This window comes from Aptenodytes forsteri, unplaced genomic scaffold (assembly GCF_000699145.1).
Source record: "Aptenodytes forsteri isolate BGI_AS27 unplaced genomic scaffold, ASM69914v1 Scaffold154, whole genome shotgun sequence".
Taxonomy (NCBI): domain Eukaryota; kingdom Metazoa; phylum Chordata; class Aves; order Sphenisciformes; family Spheniscidae; genus Aptenodytes; species Aptenodytes forsteri.
Genome location: NW_008794083.1, coordinates 898,189 through 916,329, shown reverse-complemented (window position 1 = coordinate 916,329; position 18,141 = coordinate 898,189). Strand labels below are relative to the sequence as shown.

Sequence of the window (18,141 nt, the reverse complement as noted above, 5' to 3'; positions counted from 1 at the left end):
TTGTACTTTTTCAGGGCTTCATTTAACTTGAATTCTTCACAACTATGTTGTAAATAATTTTTAATATGCATGTAATCACATTCAAAGAACTCTCAGCCACAAGATCTCACTGAAACAGAACTTACAAACTATAAAAAACTTACCTCAGTAAATAGAATTACGTAGTCACAGCTTTCATGGAAACTTTCCTAATGCAATATTGTTTTGTAACTTCTGAACATTGTGGTATTAAATTGACAGTGACAGGATATAAAAACAAGCCATTTATTTAACACAGTGTGCAGTTTTAAATAAGATGATCTTTTGAAAACTTGTTTTGTAACAGAACTGTTATGAGACATTTCGTACAGGGCTCTTCATTTGAGCTGTATTATAGTAATTTGCATGGACCATATTGCAATAATGAATTTAACCTCTGGTTAAAATGATATTTAAAATGGAAGATACTTTGTGAGAAGATACTTTTTACAATGCACAAACTAACTACTGCGTTCATTTTGTCCATGAAGGGCATAGAAGCCATTCTTTTTGTTTTAAATGGAAGATACTCTTTACAATGCACAAACTAACTACTGCGTTCATTTTGTCCATGAAGGGCATAGAAGCCATTCTTTTTTTGTTTTGGAATATCTGAATTTTTGTGGTATACCTAAAAATATTGAAAAGTTAAATCTTTATAAAGCTAGGTATCCTGTTTACTTAATTTTCATAGTCTGTCTGTTTTACTGACACTAAGGCTTTGTACTGAGGTTTAATTCATATTTCAGTTCCAAATAGTGCATTTTTTTGAGAAAGCATTTGGAAAAACATGTTGACCTATGTTTCAGTCTGACTGCAGGGTCGGTTTGGTAAGATGAGAGGCTGAATTCTGTCCTCACTAAAAGGAAATACACCAAAATTCCAAAATACAGTAAGGTATTCTAAAAAATACAAAGATTTTTATTCAGCATTTCAAACTTTGAGAGCGCTCATCCTCCGGAAACCTCCGTTAATATTGGCAGGTTCCCACATCCTCTTCCTTTCCAGATTTAACTAACCCAACACCATACCACACCTGGAAGGAAGAGGCCACAACTGTATTTGCATTAACAAGGTTTCCATGAAGACGAAAAGGTGATGGGGCTCTGTAAGATTTCGTTTCTGTCTCCATTTATTCACATCCCTGGAAACTTTACCTTTCCCACTGCTTTAAACCAGCAGAATATAAAGTAATCTATTAAAACGAGGTGCTTGCTTTTTATTAAATGGGATTGGCTTTTTCAATTTTGTGGTACCTCATTCAGAAAAGAGCATACGTGAAATTAGTGCTGTCTATGTCAATGTAACAAATTGTTTTAATAGTTAAATTAATAGTAGTATTTGGCATCTGCTTGTATAGGAACTTTTTTCTTTGTAGGAACGTTGGTTGAGCCAGTTGAAAAGAATTTTCAGTATTTGCTTGTTTTGCAGCTGGATGAGAAGTGGTACCTTCCCCACTTTTGTTCCTATCAAATCATCCAGCTATGCTGATGCCAAACTCCAAGTAACTGAGCAGTTTTGTTAGATTTGGCAAGGGCATTAGTTAGCTACCTTAGGTTAAGCACATGCTCAAATTCTTTGCTGGCTTGGAGGCTTTACCTGAAAGCACAGTACAGCTGTTGAATGTTTAAGATGATGTAACTGGTACCCTTGTGACTCCTTATCCCCACAGCAGACAATTTTCTTACAGTGACTTTTTTCCTTGTAATGACAGGTATGAATGTTGCTGATACGCAGCTGTGTGGCCAACTGTATTTTTAACAGTTGACTTACATACTGTACAAATATACTTGTGACAGTTGTTAATTCTTATAGATATGACTTAACCCTAGACTGTGACCATTTTAGTGGAAGCTGCATAGCATTATTGTCAAAACTATGTTCTGGGATTAGAGGAAGTGAAATTTAATGCAGGCTTTTATTTAAGCTATAGTTTTCCTGCTTCTGTAATGTTAACTGGCATAAAAGTGGTTATGAATTTCAGTATAGTCATTGGGGGAGTTGGCCTGTGGAGGGCTAGTGTATATGAAGTAGCAATCAGGACTTTTACTATAGTAAGATGATAGCAGTTGGTTATGACTCAGATAGTCATAGAGTTTATAATCTTCCTACTACTTAGGTGAGACAACTGCATTTTACAGCAGTGGTTATTTACGTACTTGGTGCTTATTAACACAACAGTAACACAAAGCTGTACCCCACTATTTTCAGTATCTCTTGTGCTCTTTTTTTATGTTGGGGAAGGGTATGCTAATATAGAGCTAATACACTGAAAAAAAAATTGTTCTGTTTTTCTTACTGTCAAATAGTTCTATTTTTTCATTTTTATGTTTTTAGGGCTGGTGGACTGGGTCTTAATTTTGTTGGTGCCAATGTTGTTATACTGTTTGATCCTACATGGAACCCAGCAAATGATCTTCAAGCTATTGACAGGTACACTCTCAAAATACAGAACCTGATTCATGTTGTACTCTTCTTTTGCGTTGATCCTGTAATCTAATTGTCCAACTAAACTCTCTCAAGGGATTTACATAGTTTGACTTGTCCACACACAGTAAGACATGTCCAGCTAAATTATTTTTTAGCTTTGATGTTCTTGTTTTTAACCCTGAATTTTACTTATTTTCCATTTTATTTTTGTGGCACTGTGGTGGTGGGCTCATTAAAACAAAAAAGCCATAGTTCTGTAACTTTTTGTGTTCTCTAGAACAAGCGTGTGTATATATAGCTGTATGGCATTTTTCCTGTGTTTGTCAGGACAGAGTATGTTGTAATTGACCCTAGTTCAAGTGATGTTTTGAATTCCAGAATCCTTAAAGGAAAACATATATGTTCTTTTCTGCTTCACCCTTGTGGAGATTAGTGTCTTTTCAGCAGTCTCTTCCATCTCTGATATTATGCCATTGGAGGATTTCCAGGAATCTGGATTTTTCTTTCAAGGCTTTTTGATCATAGGATGTTTCCCTGTGAATTCAGGACAGACTTTTGAATAGCTAAGTAAACAATATTAGAAGCCTTCAAAATTCAGTAGATTTATATATTTTCATTAGCAGAAATAAACTTGTTTCTGTTGTGCCATCCAATTACGTAATTCCATTTTAAGGGTCTTTCTGACTTCTAAGAGGTGTTTATGTGCACCTGTTCTAGAGAACTGTGTGTATCAGAAATGTGTATTGTTGAAAGAGGCTGCCTTTAAAGAATCCTTGTAAGACCACATTTCTCTAAATGGGTTCAGCCTCTCCTGAATTTTCAGAATATAATCTATTGAAAGTCTCAGAATTTGCCATTTAGATAAACGCTGCCTGTTTTTATTATGTTTAGCTGTTTTTATTAGGTTGTAACTTGCAAAGTGCTTTACAAAGTTAAGAAAGAACAGACTGCCCCAAGTAATCCATGATCTAACTCCTATATAATGCAAATAGGAGAATATCTTGTGCAAGAGCAGATGGAGACAGAGAGGGGAAAAAAAAAAAAAACCAACCCTGAGAAAACATAGTGGAAGATGTGTTTTCAAGAGAGATGGGAGACCTGTCTTGTGATACAAATTGAGGAGAAAGCTTTTTCAACTGGAATAGGCCTGGGAAGAAACTTGGAAAACTAAGGGTAAAGGAAAAGGGAATGAAATACTGAGGAAAATTTGGGAAGGGGCGGGATGGGACACACACCTAAACAACAACAACAACAACAAAAAAAACCAAACCAAAAACCAACCAACTCATAAATGATTTAAAGTAGTCCTGTTTTATTGGAATGCTTTTTTAATTTATTTATTTTACTACCCCTAAGAGTTCTCTTTTATTTTTTTTTTTTACTGATAAAAAAATAGGGTTTTTAATATGCTACTGTCCTTGCAGAGCTTATAGGATTGGCCAATACAAAGATGTTAAAGTGTTTAGATTGATATCCTTGGGAACTGTGGAGGAGATGATGTACTTGCGGCAAGTTTATAAACAGGTAAAGTCCACAAACTGTTTAAATTGGGAGCTCTTTTTAGCTGTTTCAATGACTGAAAGCTAAGCTAGCCTATATGCTTTTCTAGCCTATAGCAAAATTGTAGTTTACCTTGGTTTTATGATATATGCTGTTACCTTAACTTATTAAGCAGAGATATCATTTAGCAATTGTCAAAGAACAAAACAGAATGATATTAGTATTCAAGTTTCTCTATAACTTCTGATGGTTTAATTATGCAATATACATTAATCAGGTTATATCGAGAAAAGAACTATTCTATTTTAAAACTTGTAAAATATATCTGAAAGTTGTAGTTAGTATCTGTAGCAGTCTGATTCAGGCAACTTTTTCTTTTGAAAGGTTGGAGAAAGAGAGCAAAAATCTTGCTGGTGCTATAGAAGTAAGAAGACATTGCTACTCTCCTGCCTTTGAAAACTTCCTTATAAAAGGAGGGGGAAACAACTTGTAGTTGCTGCTATTACGAAGATAGGAAGTGATGCTGTCTGCCAGAATACTCAACCTGAAACAGTTGCTCTGTCTAAATTTTGCTACTTGCATTGATAGGTTTAAAAACCTAAGAGATGGAAAAACAAAGTGTGTGGTTTGAGGAACACATAATCTAGCAACTGTTTCCTGATGAGATCAGAATTAAAACAAAAAATAAGCAAACTCAGACATGAACAACAAAGAGCAGGCTGCAGAATAATAAGAAACTAGATGAAATATGAACATGTTTTTCTCAACAAAAGTTGCAAGTTAAGAAATAAGATTATTGGCTTTAAGTTAAGGTACTGACATTATAGGCTTATAAACTTGGAGGAAGGAAGAAAATCAGTGAGATACAGTTGTGCTGGAGAATGCATTGCATAGAAAAAGCAAAGTAGGTCACCTCAGTGGGCAAATGATACCATGTATTAAAGAAAGCTTTATGAAATTTGATGAATATAACCTAATAATTCCAATTTTTGGCCATAAACAGGAAAAATGTGGTGTTGAGTCTTTAGTGACAAGCACCCTCTTGTAGCTGGGTTATTTACAAGGAGGAGGCTGGAGGCTGAATGAGTGGGACATGCAGTAACAGACAGATTGTCATTATCCTCATACAGATTTAAGTAAGTGACAAATAAGAATAAGGTTCTAAGATCAAGTATTTGGACATGGTATCTGATTTCACAGAGCAGATAGTCAGAAACCCCACAGCTGGAACAAATCATGAGCTGCTCTCAGTAATGTGTATGGCCTGTTTTAAAATGTTACTTTCAAAAGTGTAACAGTGACTTTCTCTCACTTAAATTCAATGTTTTGTAGAAGCAAAAAAAAAATTAGAGTTCTGTTTAATTTTGACAAAATGATCCAAATAAAAAAAGAGGAAACTTGTTAAGAAATTAAAAGTAGTAGGTGATGGGCTGATGTGCTTACAGGTAATTGGGCAATTTTCAGAGACTGTATCAGAAGCTCAGAATGAAGAAGACATTGTATTAATAGTTGAAATCATATACTAATGAGGCGAGTTAAACGTAAAACACAGTAAGTCCAAAAACTACTTTTGAGGGACAGTGGTCTAAAAACATAAAAGCTAATAATTTAGTTTTTGAACACATCAGGAGCAGGAATTGTATTGCTCTATGGGCATTACTTTAGCGAGGTTTAAAGGAATGTTCATTGCAAAAAACCCACTTGATCTATTCTTTATATCCACATTCATGGAAAAGCTTAGAGAGCATCCTATTTCAAAGTTTCTCTTGCGCGAAGTACTTTTGAGGATTCATTTCAACAGCAATTATTAGTAGGAGACGTCTCTGAAAGGCTAACAAAATGACCGATAGTAGATTACGACCAACTATATTCACTAAAATCCTGAAGGAGCGAGTCATGCTTCCCAGAGGTCTTTGGAGTTGGTGATCTTGTAGATAAAGAAGACCTGGATTATATTGTCTGTTTGGATTTCCAAAAGGCATGTATAAAACTTCTTGAAAGGCTCTTGTTTGTTTGTTTGTTTGTTTTTCCCAAGTTGCCTTGTGTCTTTCAAGTTGAAGAAGAAGCAATAAATAGAGTAGTTGTGAATCTGGGATTTTTTTTTTTAGTCTACACTACTGCGTTCCCTGCTATTGACACTTGAGCACAGTTAGGAAATTTTCAGTAAGTTGTGAAGAAAATGCTTTTATCTGCTGTTGAAAATTCAGAAACCAATTTTTTTATTAGTGGTGTTTGGTTGTTTGACCTAGCCGTATGTAATTGAAGAACCTGATATAAATAAAATTCAAATCTTACATAATAGAAACCTGAATAAGTTACATATGTATCCTAAAGTATACTTTTGTAAATACCATGCATAATTCAAGAAAAAGTAAACTGTGCTTAGCTAAAGTTAAACTAGAATTTGACTGTATAGTTACTGGCCTACGTAACTCAAGAGATGTGCTGTCTAGGAAAATGCCTGTTCAGTGCTAGGACCAGAAGTGGGTAGAACTGAAGAACTACCAACTGTTTAGAGAGAGTTACAAATAATGTTACAGGTCTGGTATCCATAAAACCATGGTTTTGACATTCTTCCACTTAAAGTCAAATATACCAATTATGTAAGTATTGAAAATTTGCAGTCATTGGAATGCAGCTAAACCTGCCTGGCTTCAAAAATGTTTTAATTCTGCCTGACAAACTATTTACTTGTCTTTCCCTTTCACCTGGAAGATTTAAGTCACTTCCGTTCAATCTACTTAGCAAGAGTGCATGATAATTAAAATATTCAGAGAGATCAGTGGGAATAATCGTGTGGCTTTTAGTCAGTCCTTACCAAGTAAGCATGCAATGCAAAGGACTATGGAAAAAATAGTAAGAATTTAGTATTGAGGAAAGATGAGCAGTCAAGATATAGAGGAGTGTCAATAGTGTGTATAGTGGGTGTCTGATATTAGACAACAATGAAGGAAAAGACTTGAAATATTTTTATTTTTTTATTCAGTAAAACCAAGCAGGTTCATATTACACCACAATCTATTACACCAACGTCTGCCAGGGAAACTAAAACAAAATATCCTCCCTTAGGAATTTCTGCCTGCTCCAACTAAAGCTGTGTATATAGTGTGGATACCAGGAAATTCTCTCATGTTGTTGGAGCAAACACTTCTGAAATCTCTTGTGTTGTTCTGTTTTAGCAACTTCACTGTGTGGTGGTTGGAAGTGAAAATGCCAAGCGGTATTTCGAGGCAGTGCAAGGATCAAAGGAACATCAAGGAGAGCTTTTTGGAATCCATAACCTTTTCAAACTCAGGACTCATGGGTCTTGTCTTACCAAAGACATCCTGGAGGTGTGAAGTCCTACCCTTTTATTTCTGTATACTAGTTTTACATTTTTCCTTTCCTCATGAGATGTTTCCAGTCAAAATTATGACAAAATACTTTGTAAATCAGATAAAATTAAACAGTACCTGCCTATTCAGTGCCTTAAATGAAATAGGTATGCTAATTTCTTGCTCTGATGTAGACCAGATAAATTCCCTTAAATCTCACAAAAAACTGGAAAAAGTTTGGATTCTATTTTCCAAAAGTTTGCTAATATATTTCTTTTCCTAATAAAAATGCCATAACTTACCTTTGTGAAACTTTCACATATTGTCAACTTTGTGCACAGATACCTTTTATTCATCAGTAGCTCAGAGTGACCTTTTAAGCCAGAATTCTGATCACAATTTTTTTTATGATCATAGTAAGCTTTGTATAGTATATTTTGAGATGTCAAAAACTTTTTAATAAAATATATTTTATCATGCTGGATTTAAAAATGTTACAAGGTGGAAGTAAATAACTGAGGCTTAATATTTTAAGACTTATTTCTTAGTTACTCTAAAAAGACTGTTGGTTCTATTCCATAGCATATAGTGCACCCTGGTTTTGAGTGTATGCAGTATTATACCTTTTTCTATCCGGCCTGTATGCTGCAGGTAATTTGCATCTTGGAATTTATTGTGTCTTTATTCTGGGTTTCTTTCCATCCTTCCCTTTATTTTGTTACTCTGCCTATACTAGGAAGAGGCTGGGGAATGTGATATCGCAGTGTAAAGGCAGCATAGCCAAAAGAGTAATGTGGTGTAAGAACATGTACTTTGGGGATTTTAATCCTAAAAGTTCACTAAAATAAATCTAAATTAAAACATGGCATATAATATGAACATTGTAGCAGGTGTTCTGCTTTGGAAAAAAGGTAAAAATTATTAAAACAGTGTATGCATAAGATCCTCCCAATTTATGCAGTATGTTACTTTTTCTGCAGGTTATGGGTTAGGTCAAAGAGCAGTAAGTGCCAAAATATCTTACTCTGGTCTTTGCTGATTGTACTTCTGATGCTTATATCTCTGTAGAAAAAAGAGAAACTATTTTTTTCTGGGCTTGCCTTTGTTAACTTGAACAGATACAATTTTCATTCTATACATTTTTGATTGTTTTAGAGGGAAGGGCGAGTAGAAGCAGGAGTCATGACGGCAACTACATGGCTAAAGGAAGAGAGTCCTCCATGTGGCTCAGAAAAGGTGAGGTGTCTTTGTGGACTATGGACCAGAGCATGACAGTCCCTCTAGTTCCTGATACTACAGTGGCAAATGTGGACATTATGTTGTTAGGCTGGTAATGCTTTTACCCTAGATTGCACTTGCCATCTATTACTGTCTGCTTGCCCTTGGTTTTACATATTGTAAAGCTTTAGATAATGTCATGCTGTCTGTATTTAAAGTGGAATATTCTGAACATCTGGTAATATGGTATTCTGACCTTTACAACACTTGGATATCCTCAGTCTGAATGAAGGTATTACTAACATGCTCTTATTACAGAGCAATATTGTTTACTGAAGCATTGCTCTGGAGTGTCTTAAGAGTGACAGCCTTATGGTATGATATGACGATACGATATGACAGCCTTCTGATCAAGAAGTCAGTTGAGAATCTAACGCCTACTGTTGTTTAGAAGATTTTGGTTAGGGAATTGTGGAAAGGAGTACAATTGATTTAGAGGATTGAAAGTTTGCTTCAAGCTTTGTGGACCTCTGTGGAAGACATGGGCTATTTAGTTGATGTAATCAGACAGTGATTCCTACCAAATCAATGATCTGTTCAACACTGGTGCTTTTTTTTTTTTTTTTTTGAAATAACATATCTAATCATTTCCTCATTTCCTTCTGGAACAAGAATTTTTTTTTCCCCCTTGTAAAGGCTGGGTTTAATGGGAGCACTTTTATGAAGGTTTTTGAGTGAACGCTGTTCAGATGATTTGGGAAACAAACAGTTAGGTCTACAATATGGCCTCTAAGCATGAAATTATCATTAGATAAGATCACACTGAATAGTACTGAAAATTAGCCACTGTCTCTTACGCTTTTTGGAGATTTCTGTGGGTAAATGTCAGTGTTAATTTAAATAAGTATGCCATCACATTGGTCATAACCTCACATTGCTAGTACATCACTGTACAGTCATGATCTCACAGTGGATTTGGTGACAAACAGTGACTTTTTTAGCTCGTGTTAAATGCTTTTTGATATATCAGGATTAATCTATTTTAAAACTTCTCTTCATGTACAAAAGTTCAGTAATTACCCTTCTGACTTTTCATTTACATATTGTCATAATTCTTATCTCAGTAGTACACAGTTTTGGAGTTGTATTCTGGACTTCTGTAGCTTCAAACTGTTTTAAGGTTGCCTGGAGGGTAATTTTTGTTTGATTACAGTAGGCCTCAACTAATTTTAAGAGCAGAATGTTATGTGCTCATAACTCTTCTAAACTGTGTTAGCCCCCATATACAAGGAGGTTGACCACTGCTGGGAGATTTTTTTTTTATGAATGTCATTACACACTATTAAGGTTTGAATCATGAGTCACTTTTCAAACTACCTTTGAAAGGTGAAAAGTTGCAACAAGTTCAGTATAAACTAGAAAAATACGGGTGTGGATTGTGAAGACATAGGTTGTTTTAGCATGCAGCATATATAGTCTCAAATATATATTTTTGGTTATTTTCATTGTTCTGCAGAAGACTTTCATATAATTTCTCTTCATGGTTTGTTTTGTATTTACTTTCTATTTGTGTATTTTAATACTGTTTTGTATATTTTTTTGATTGAGTAACATAGTGAAAACCCACTTTTTTTACACTGCTTTGGAACTAGGTGCGTTCCATATATTATTTATGTTTTAAATACTTTTGCTGTAAATTACGTTTATTTTTAGTACGAACAACCAGACTGTAAAGAAGATAGAGATCCTGGAAGCATTCAAGCACAATTAAAGAGTGAAGAAAGGAATTTTTGTGATGACTTTAGTGATGATGATATTCTGGAAACTTCTGTGAAAAAATGTGGCAGAAGGAAGCCTTGCAATGCAAATAATTTAATGGTAACAAAGGGACAGCTTTCCTTAATGCAGTGTGGATTCGCTAAATTGTTGCAGAGAGAAATTGAAACTACCAAAGAAGAGTGTAATAATTATAGCTCTCATCATTCAAATTCTGATAAGACTGTAAGAACAAATGTAAATAGCAAGCATAGTGATGTTCAGAAATGTCAAAGCCATGTGCATGTTTTGGAGCATAGGAAAGCTGCTCAGTCACTGGATGGAACTGATAAACAAGATATGCGTAGTACAGACTGGCTTGTTTTATCGGCCTCTGAGGAGGAAGGGGATAGAGAAGGTGAGGATCGATGCATTTCAAAGCAAAGTGATGTCGTCATTGAAACTGAATGGAGTTCTGAAGAGAATGATGATGTCATCTTTCCTACCCAAGTTCCAGCATACCAGCAACCAATACGTACTAAAAAAGTTGAAATTTACAGGTCAGCATCTGAAAATTGTGAAGAGTTAGCAAAAGAAAAAGATGGGTTGGTATTTAAGGGAGACAGTAGGCAACTTGGATTCTATAGTACAGAGTCAAATTTCAGCAAAGTCATGTCTTTTGAAGACATCAAGAACAGCACAAAAGATTTGAAAGGGGCAAGTGACATAAGTGATGAGTCTGATGATATTGAAATTTCCCATAATTCTGAATCAAGAAAGTTAAGAATTTTAAGCTTTCCGAAATGGAAAGAAAGACATGCCCATAAATATGGACTAGGTAGCTTCTCCAAATCTCTGCTACAATCAAAGAAGCCCAATAGAAAAGAAAAGGAAAGTGATTCTCAGAATATAGATGAATTTTCATCCTCTGAAGATAACTTACCAGTTGAGAAAATTCATGCCAGAAAGCAAAGCTCTAAGTGTAAAAGACAAAGAGGCAGAGTTCAGTTTGGGTTTAAAATGCTTCATCCTATTCAAGATACCTCTGTTGCACAAATGAAGTCTAGCAATTATGCTGTGCGTAGAACTTCTGTGAGTAAAACTGAATTTGAACATCAAGAGCAAAAGGTGGAATCAATGGACAGATATTTAGGTAACTAGTCAGTTTTTTATTTTATTTCAACTAAACTAGTAACATATATTTAATTTATCATGGTTGGCAGGTTTTAAGTTCTTCCTGCTATACATGTTTTTGTTACAAGATATTAATAAATGCTCTGCTAAATTATTTAGTAGTGTCTTTCTGTATCTCTCTTTTCACCTATTAGCCTTACTTTCCTGTCTTCTGAGGGGATGGATTGCTTTGTAATATTTTGTTAAACACTTGCTGTCTGTTGAAAGATGCTAAGATTGAGGATTTATTAAGAATTCACAGATCTAAATATTTGAACTGTAAAATATTAATTCTTGACAGGGCTGTTAAATAAAAACTTACGTACATGAAAAAAACTTATGTGAGTTTGAAATACCATGTAGAAGATTTGATTCTGTTAGAGACTTAACTTTAAACATTAATATTTCAGCCATTAAGTCATACTTGCTTTGAATCTGCTTTCTCCATCTGAAAAAAACCACACTGAAAGGGAAGCAGTATTAAACTGTCTGGATAAATCTGAATAAGTCTAATGATTGTTATTCATTTCATAGAGCTGAGAAACTTGGTGCTGAGTGAAATCATAACAAATTTTACAACTTTCATGTAAAACTTTTTAAAAATTACAATATCCTTCTTCAGTGCAACTGTGTACCTTCAGGGTTTTGGAATAAATCTTTGATTATATCTTTCTCCTAATATATCAGATGGAGTTCAAGAAGTGGCATATATTCATTCAAATCAGAATGTGGTTGGAGCCAGCAAGGCTGAGAATCGCTTGAGCCGGTGGGCAGTGCGAGACGTATTTGAGTTGAAGCAGTTTTCCCAGCTCCCTGCTAATGTAGCAGTCTGTAGTGCCAAGGTAAAGAGAAATGTTTGGGAAATGTTTTTACTGTTTTTATCCTCATTTTTCATCTTAAAAAGCTCAAACAAACTTGTTTTTCTGTTAATGGCCACCATGAAAGATCAAAGCCACTGAGGATGGGAGGAGGAGGAGGCTCAAATGGAGGTCTAATAAATTACTTTTGTGTTTTGTTTTTTGTGGTTTTTTTTTTTTCATTGGCCAGCTCTGAAAGAGTTGGGAATTAAGCAGCAGAGCACCCTCTGTGGGATTTTTCTTAGAGAAATGGTAAGATTAAAGATTGGGTGTTTGAAATCAAATTCTGTGCCATGTTTTTCTGATTTGAGGCTTGAAAAAACTTCAGTTTGTCCTGGATCCAGTTAACAAAAATCCAGTTGCCACAGTACATGCCAGAATTGCTGTGGCATAAAAAGTCAAACATAAATCAGTTTGCAGGTATTTTTTTTGGGGGGTGGACACATGCAGTTGCTATAATAGGTTAAAGTAATGGTCATTATTGTCTATGCTTAATGTCTGAAATGTAAAACTAGAGTTTATTGGGAGTGCTCATTTACAGCAACAGATATGTTTTATGCTTCTTGTTTGTCATGCATCTTGTTTAATTACATTTGGAATACATACAAATCTGGAATAAATTCAGGTACAGCTTCCATGTTTTTGTTCTTATTACATAGTGGTTTTAATCTACTCTGATTGTCTGGACACTTTGTTTGTCTTGTAATAAACATTTTCCGTTTCCTAGACTTACCTTAAGATAAACCATAAGCATAGAATAAGTGATTGATTGAATGTGCAGTTTAGTCTTTACAAACATACTAGCAATCAGTATAAAAATTGTAGACAGAAGACTGTGTCGTTCTGAGGTGTTGAACATCAGCAGTGGCTAAAAGAGTTTCTTCCAGTGTTGTTGATGTACTGTATTTAATTAAGCCATTAGCAGGGATGCCAAAGAATTTTTGCAGTGGGAGGATCAAACCAGGCCAACCAGTAAAAGTGAGGCCTTTTCAGTTCTAACACATTTGCGTTAGAATGTCCCTTATTAACAGAAAAGTTGGTCAAAAATACTCAAGAATACTGTAGTGTCCTTATTTAATGGCAATGGCTGACAACATTAATAAAACTAAATATAAATGAAAGAAAACTTGAAGAGAGTACTTTGAATAGGAGTCTGTTGATCCACTTATGTTCAAAACTAGTTTGTGGGAGTCATTTGTATTGTTCATGTAACTTACATCTCATCATTTAGAGTTTGTGTGACTGCAACTATTACAAATTAATCTCTCTTGATTAACTTGTCAGTCAGTTTTTCTAAGGTATCTGTTTTTCACTCAGAAGCAACAGTAGTATCAATTCTCTTGGCGATTTAAGTAGGAAGAAAAACATCAATAATTACGGAGAAGGCTGCCTCTTCCTTTGCTTCCTGTTCTTTCTTTGACGTAGAGGCACTAATCTGAAATAATCCCTAGATGGCTACCTATTCTTAAAAGTGGAGCTTTGAATATTTTGTGCTCAGCTTAAAAAAAAAAAAAAGAGCTGCCAGAGCTTCATAGTCAACTTTGAAATATGATATACTTAGAATGTTAGTGCTACTATTTTCCTTTCCTCATTATTTTATTTTTATTTTAAAAGGCATTTCATGAAAAACATGATCATTGTTGTTTTTCTGGCCATCAGTCTTTGCTGGTCATTTTTCACTTATTTGCCATCAGTTTAAGCTAAGATACTCACTGTCAGAGCAACTAATTGTGTTATAAAGAGAATGCTGATTTCAAATGACGTTTAATAAAAAAGTTTTTCAACAGATTAAAGTAGCATTATGCTTAATATTAAAAATACAGCTGAACAGTTTAAATTTCCATCATTATTTTTGGTAAATAAAATTATAGTACTAAATACTGGAATGTTAATTGTAACCTGATAGTTATTGAAAGCAAAGCAAAAATTTTGTCAGCTGAAATTTCTTACTGATGTTGCTTTCTAGCATCATTGTTCTAACTGTTTCTTGGAAATTGTTTCTGTTTGCTCTGGGTATCAATGATCACATTCTTAATTAGAAGCTTTTTTTAACAGTGTATTTATATTCAAGCTTTATTTGATAGCATCATGAAGGCTCCTGAATAATGCCCTGATAATATTTATGTCCCTTTTTAAGCACATTTAATCAATTTATCTTACTTCTTAAGTAGGAGTGATCAAAAAAGGATCTCTTCCTTTCACTTCATAGATAGCTCTCTTTGGGACAAAAGTAAAATGTCCTTTGTGTTGTTCAGTTCACCTATGCCAACTCTGTCTTCCTGCTTTGCAATTTTGCTCTGCAATCTGTCTATAATATTGCATTTCTGACTTAATATAAGTTTAAATAAATTTTTCAAGAAATGACTATTATCTCTGGGAAAGGGATGCAAGAACTTTTTCAAAGTATTCCATTGAAGTGGATGAGTTGTAGGTTGGGAAATACAGCTTTTCCCACAAATCTTGGTTGAAGACTGAGTGAAACACTTTTACTTCCTGCTTACATATGAATCTAGAATGACAGGTGTAATGATGTTATAAGTAATAAGCAAAAAGTATTAAATAATAAGCAAAAGTAATCAGTTAAGATAACCTCTTGTAAGAACATTGACATTTTGTTGATTTCTTGCTATTGACTAGTCATCTAATCACATTTTGGCTTCACTAAATTCCCATGAATTTTACCATCCTACGTTAAGTTCTTTAGCTTCAGTAGCTATTTTATGGAAATGAGGTGAATATGAGTAACAGCAAAAATAAGTTGCTGGAAAGCAATATAAAAGAAGTCGTCTTCCTGTTTTTCTATCTGCAGTAGATAAAAGGAGTATAAATTAGGTTTATTAGTCCTTCCTTTATTGCTGAAGCATGGAGACTAACGTAGCCACTTGAGTGGTAGAAACTGCTTAAAACAGGAGCAGACTGCAAAACCTGTGAGGACTCTTCCTTCAAAGTGAAAGAGGTTGCATGGGAAGAAGATCCTTGAGAGCCAAGGTAGAAGGTATGGGAGGCAGGGAGTTTTGTTCCTCGAAAGAGAACTTTGAAGGTATGTAGAACATCTTAAGAACATAAGTAACTAATGAATAAGTAAACTTGGATTTAAGTTGCTTATAAAAAGTGTAAGATTTGAACTTTGGCATAAGAAAAGATGTTTGTCTTGGTGATAGTCTCTTTCCTTAGTTTGACTTCAGAAGGTATATGTTAGGTCTGGACTGTTGGCACTAATGTAATTCACAGTCAAATCTCTCTTAACCTTTTAAACTGTAGGTTTCAATTGAGCATTTATCCAGTAATAAGTAGTCAGCCTGTCCTTCATGTTACCTGTGCTAGTATTCATATACCCCAGCTACCTTTTCTCTGAAGTAATAGAACATGTTATTTTAACCTGCTATTGTTCTGTACAATTAAAGGCTTAAGGGAACAAAATCTTGGTTCTTTTTATGAGAAATAGGTCTTGCTACTATTTCTTCTGTTCTTGCTTGCTTTGTGCTCCAGGTTCCATAACAGTCCTGGTACATGGCTTCAAGACTTCTGCAGAGCCTTTGACTCTTCTTTCTCCCGAGGTGGTAGGGGGCACAGTCATACTCTCTATTTTTGTTTGTTTTAAAAGGAATTGTGTAAATTGACTAGTTTAGCTAGAATGTTCATGTTTATAATACTGCATGCTTGTTTAGTGTGTATTTCCATAAATTCTATATGACTATTGAAAATCGAGTTAGGTAACAGCAATCAGAATATGAAGTCTGCTGTCAAGAAATAAAAATAGAGTATCATGAGAGCTCACCCACAACTTACCAGCTATGAAAGGTGAGATAAAATCTAAGACCAGTAAAAGTAACAGTATAAAGTATGCGTTAATTATACAAGTAAGAGAATAAACCATATTTTGGTTGAATATCATTAGTCAAAATAAGTCCTGTCCAGCATCTGAATTAAAGAAAGATAACTATTTAAAGACAGTCTGTGTATGACAATAGTAGAAGCAAACAAATGTGAAAGGTTTTATCACATGATCCTGAAGAAACTAAAATAAATTGTGGTTTTGGGAATATATTCCCTTTATCACAGAAGTCCACAGAATTGCATAAAAGTGGAAGAAGACTCTAGCTGTAGGTGAGTTGGAGTAGCATTTTCAATGAAGAGAGATACTGTTGTCTTGTTATAGAGGGAGCTTTCATAAATAGTCATCTATAGCAGTGGATATCTGCTTATACTTTATTTTGCAAGTATAATTAGGGAGGTACTTAAAAGACTAAAAATTTTTTTTTTAGATAGACATGGTATTTATATACTTAGTATTCTACATTTAAGGGATATCTAGAATTACAGTAAAAATATTTTAATTTACTACCAACAGTTCCTGAATTGTACATATTATCCTGTGTCTGAAGATTGTCCGTATTCTGACCATTGACCACAACTCGCAGTGTCAAATCAATGCAGATTTTGAGAAGAAAGGGCAGAAGAACAGTATGATAATCGTCCCTCAAACAGTTGATGTTTCTGGTAGTGTTGCTTATGTGGAAGGCACCGAAGCGTCAATAATTAGAGGTGTTTAAGACCCTCAGTGATCAAAACAAAGCCAGGGATTTGTGTTCCATGCAGAGGTATGGCAGACAGCTGTTCTGAAGAAATGTTGGAGAGAACAGATTATACATCTCAATTTACTCTGTAGTTCTAAAAATTCATTGTACATCCCAGAATCTAAGTGTCTCAGAAAGCAGTCAAGTGACTCTTTTTGCTCTGGCTATTTGTAATCTTTCATAGCAAGTTGTAAGTGTTAAGGCAGAAATTATAGTCAGTTCTGTGATACACAATGCAGGGAGAATTACACCGGGCTGAAGCCTAAACATCTGAGGGTAGAAAATGCATGTCATTTAGTGTGGCAGATATCCACTCCATTAAAAATTACTGAGAGCTGGGTTTTGTTGCTTCCTTATGCATATGACTACAAAATACACTTGATCTGCTATTTCATAGAAGATTATTAGTAACAAGGGTTTTCTGGTTGTCTATGTAGAAGTCTGAGTGAAGAAGATTATATTAAAAATTAATCTATTGGAATAAATAACTTGTTTTTCCTGCATTATTTTTGTTGCTTTTAGGCTGATTTAATGGCATTGGGTCATCTTTGTTCTGTATTTTAGTTTCAATTGAAGTCTTCTGTTTGCACATGTGTGCAAATAGACGGTTAAAAATTCATTGTTTTTTCACGAAACAAGTGGAAGATTGTCTCTATTACCCCATAACTATCTGCTAAGAAGATAGTTTTTCAATTTGTTTTTCATCTATCTTGTGTGACTACAGCAAGAAGGATATTGAATACAAAAGCGTCTAAAAGAAAAAATGTGAAATGAACCTGTAGACTGGACATGGTGGACTTACAAAGCCAGACTATAATTTTCAGAGCAGACCTACAGGTATTTCAGCCTTTCAGAGGAGGAAAAAAAAAGTCTTGAGTCATTCATGTGATATTTTGCTCAAAATTATGCTAGCATTATTAATTTTGGGGAAAAATTGGAAGTGTTAACATTTTCTCTAAGACTTTAGTCATCGACTAAGTATTTTTAGAGGTTTTGGGTTTTTTGACCCCTTTTTTTTTCTGGTGGGTTCCGGAGCAACCTGGTTGATTTTCAGCACAGGAGCTTGTTACTTTGGTTTTTGGATAACTTGCACTGTTATTTGTGAAGCTTTTTCTTAGCTGCCATAAGAAATAGAAGCCTCCCAGAGGCAAGATTAAATATCTTCTTTTAACGTTTCTAGTCTATTCTGAAGTAAATGACTGCATTCATTAATTAATTTCCTAATTAATTTCTGTGTTAATTGGCAAAAACAGCCTATGTGAAATGTTCTACATAAGTACAGAAGTCTGGAATAGTGTA

At 34.6% G+C, this 18,141-nt stretch overlaps 1 protein-coding gene across 2 annotated transcripts in view; it reads left to right on the top strand.

The window, feature by feature from the left end:
* Nucleotides 1-18,141, top strand: part of ERCC6L2 (ERCC excision repair 6 like 2) — a 58,751-nt gene that overhangs the window by 28,571 nt on the left and 12,039 nt on the right. For both annotated transcript variants that reach the window (XM_009273024.1, XM_019470448.1), the window contains 6 exons: nucleotides 2,356-2,451; nucleotides 3,873-3,972; nucleotides 7,128-7,280; nucleotides 8,418-8,498; nucleotides 10,194-11,388; nucleotides 12,096-12,250. In XM_009273024.1, the coding sequence (XP_009271299.1) occupies nucleotides 2,356-2,451; nucleotides 3,873-3,972; nucleotides 7,128-7,280; nucleotides 8,418-8,498; nucleotides 10,194-11,388; nucleotides 12,096-12,250 (1,780 nt within the window). The remainder of the gene's footprint in view (nucleotides 1-2,355; nucleotides 2,452-3,872; nucleotides 3,973-7,127; nucleotides 7,281-8,417; nucleotides 8,499-10,193; nucleotides 11,389-12,095; nucleotides 12,251-18,141) is intronic.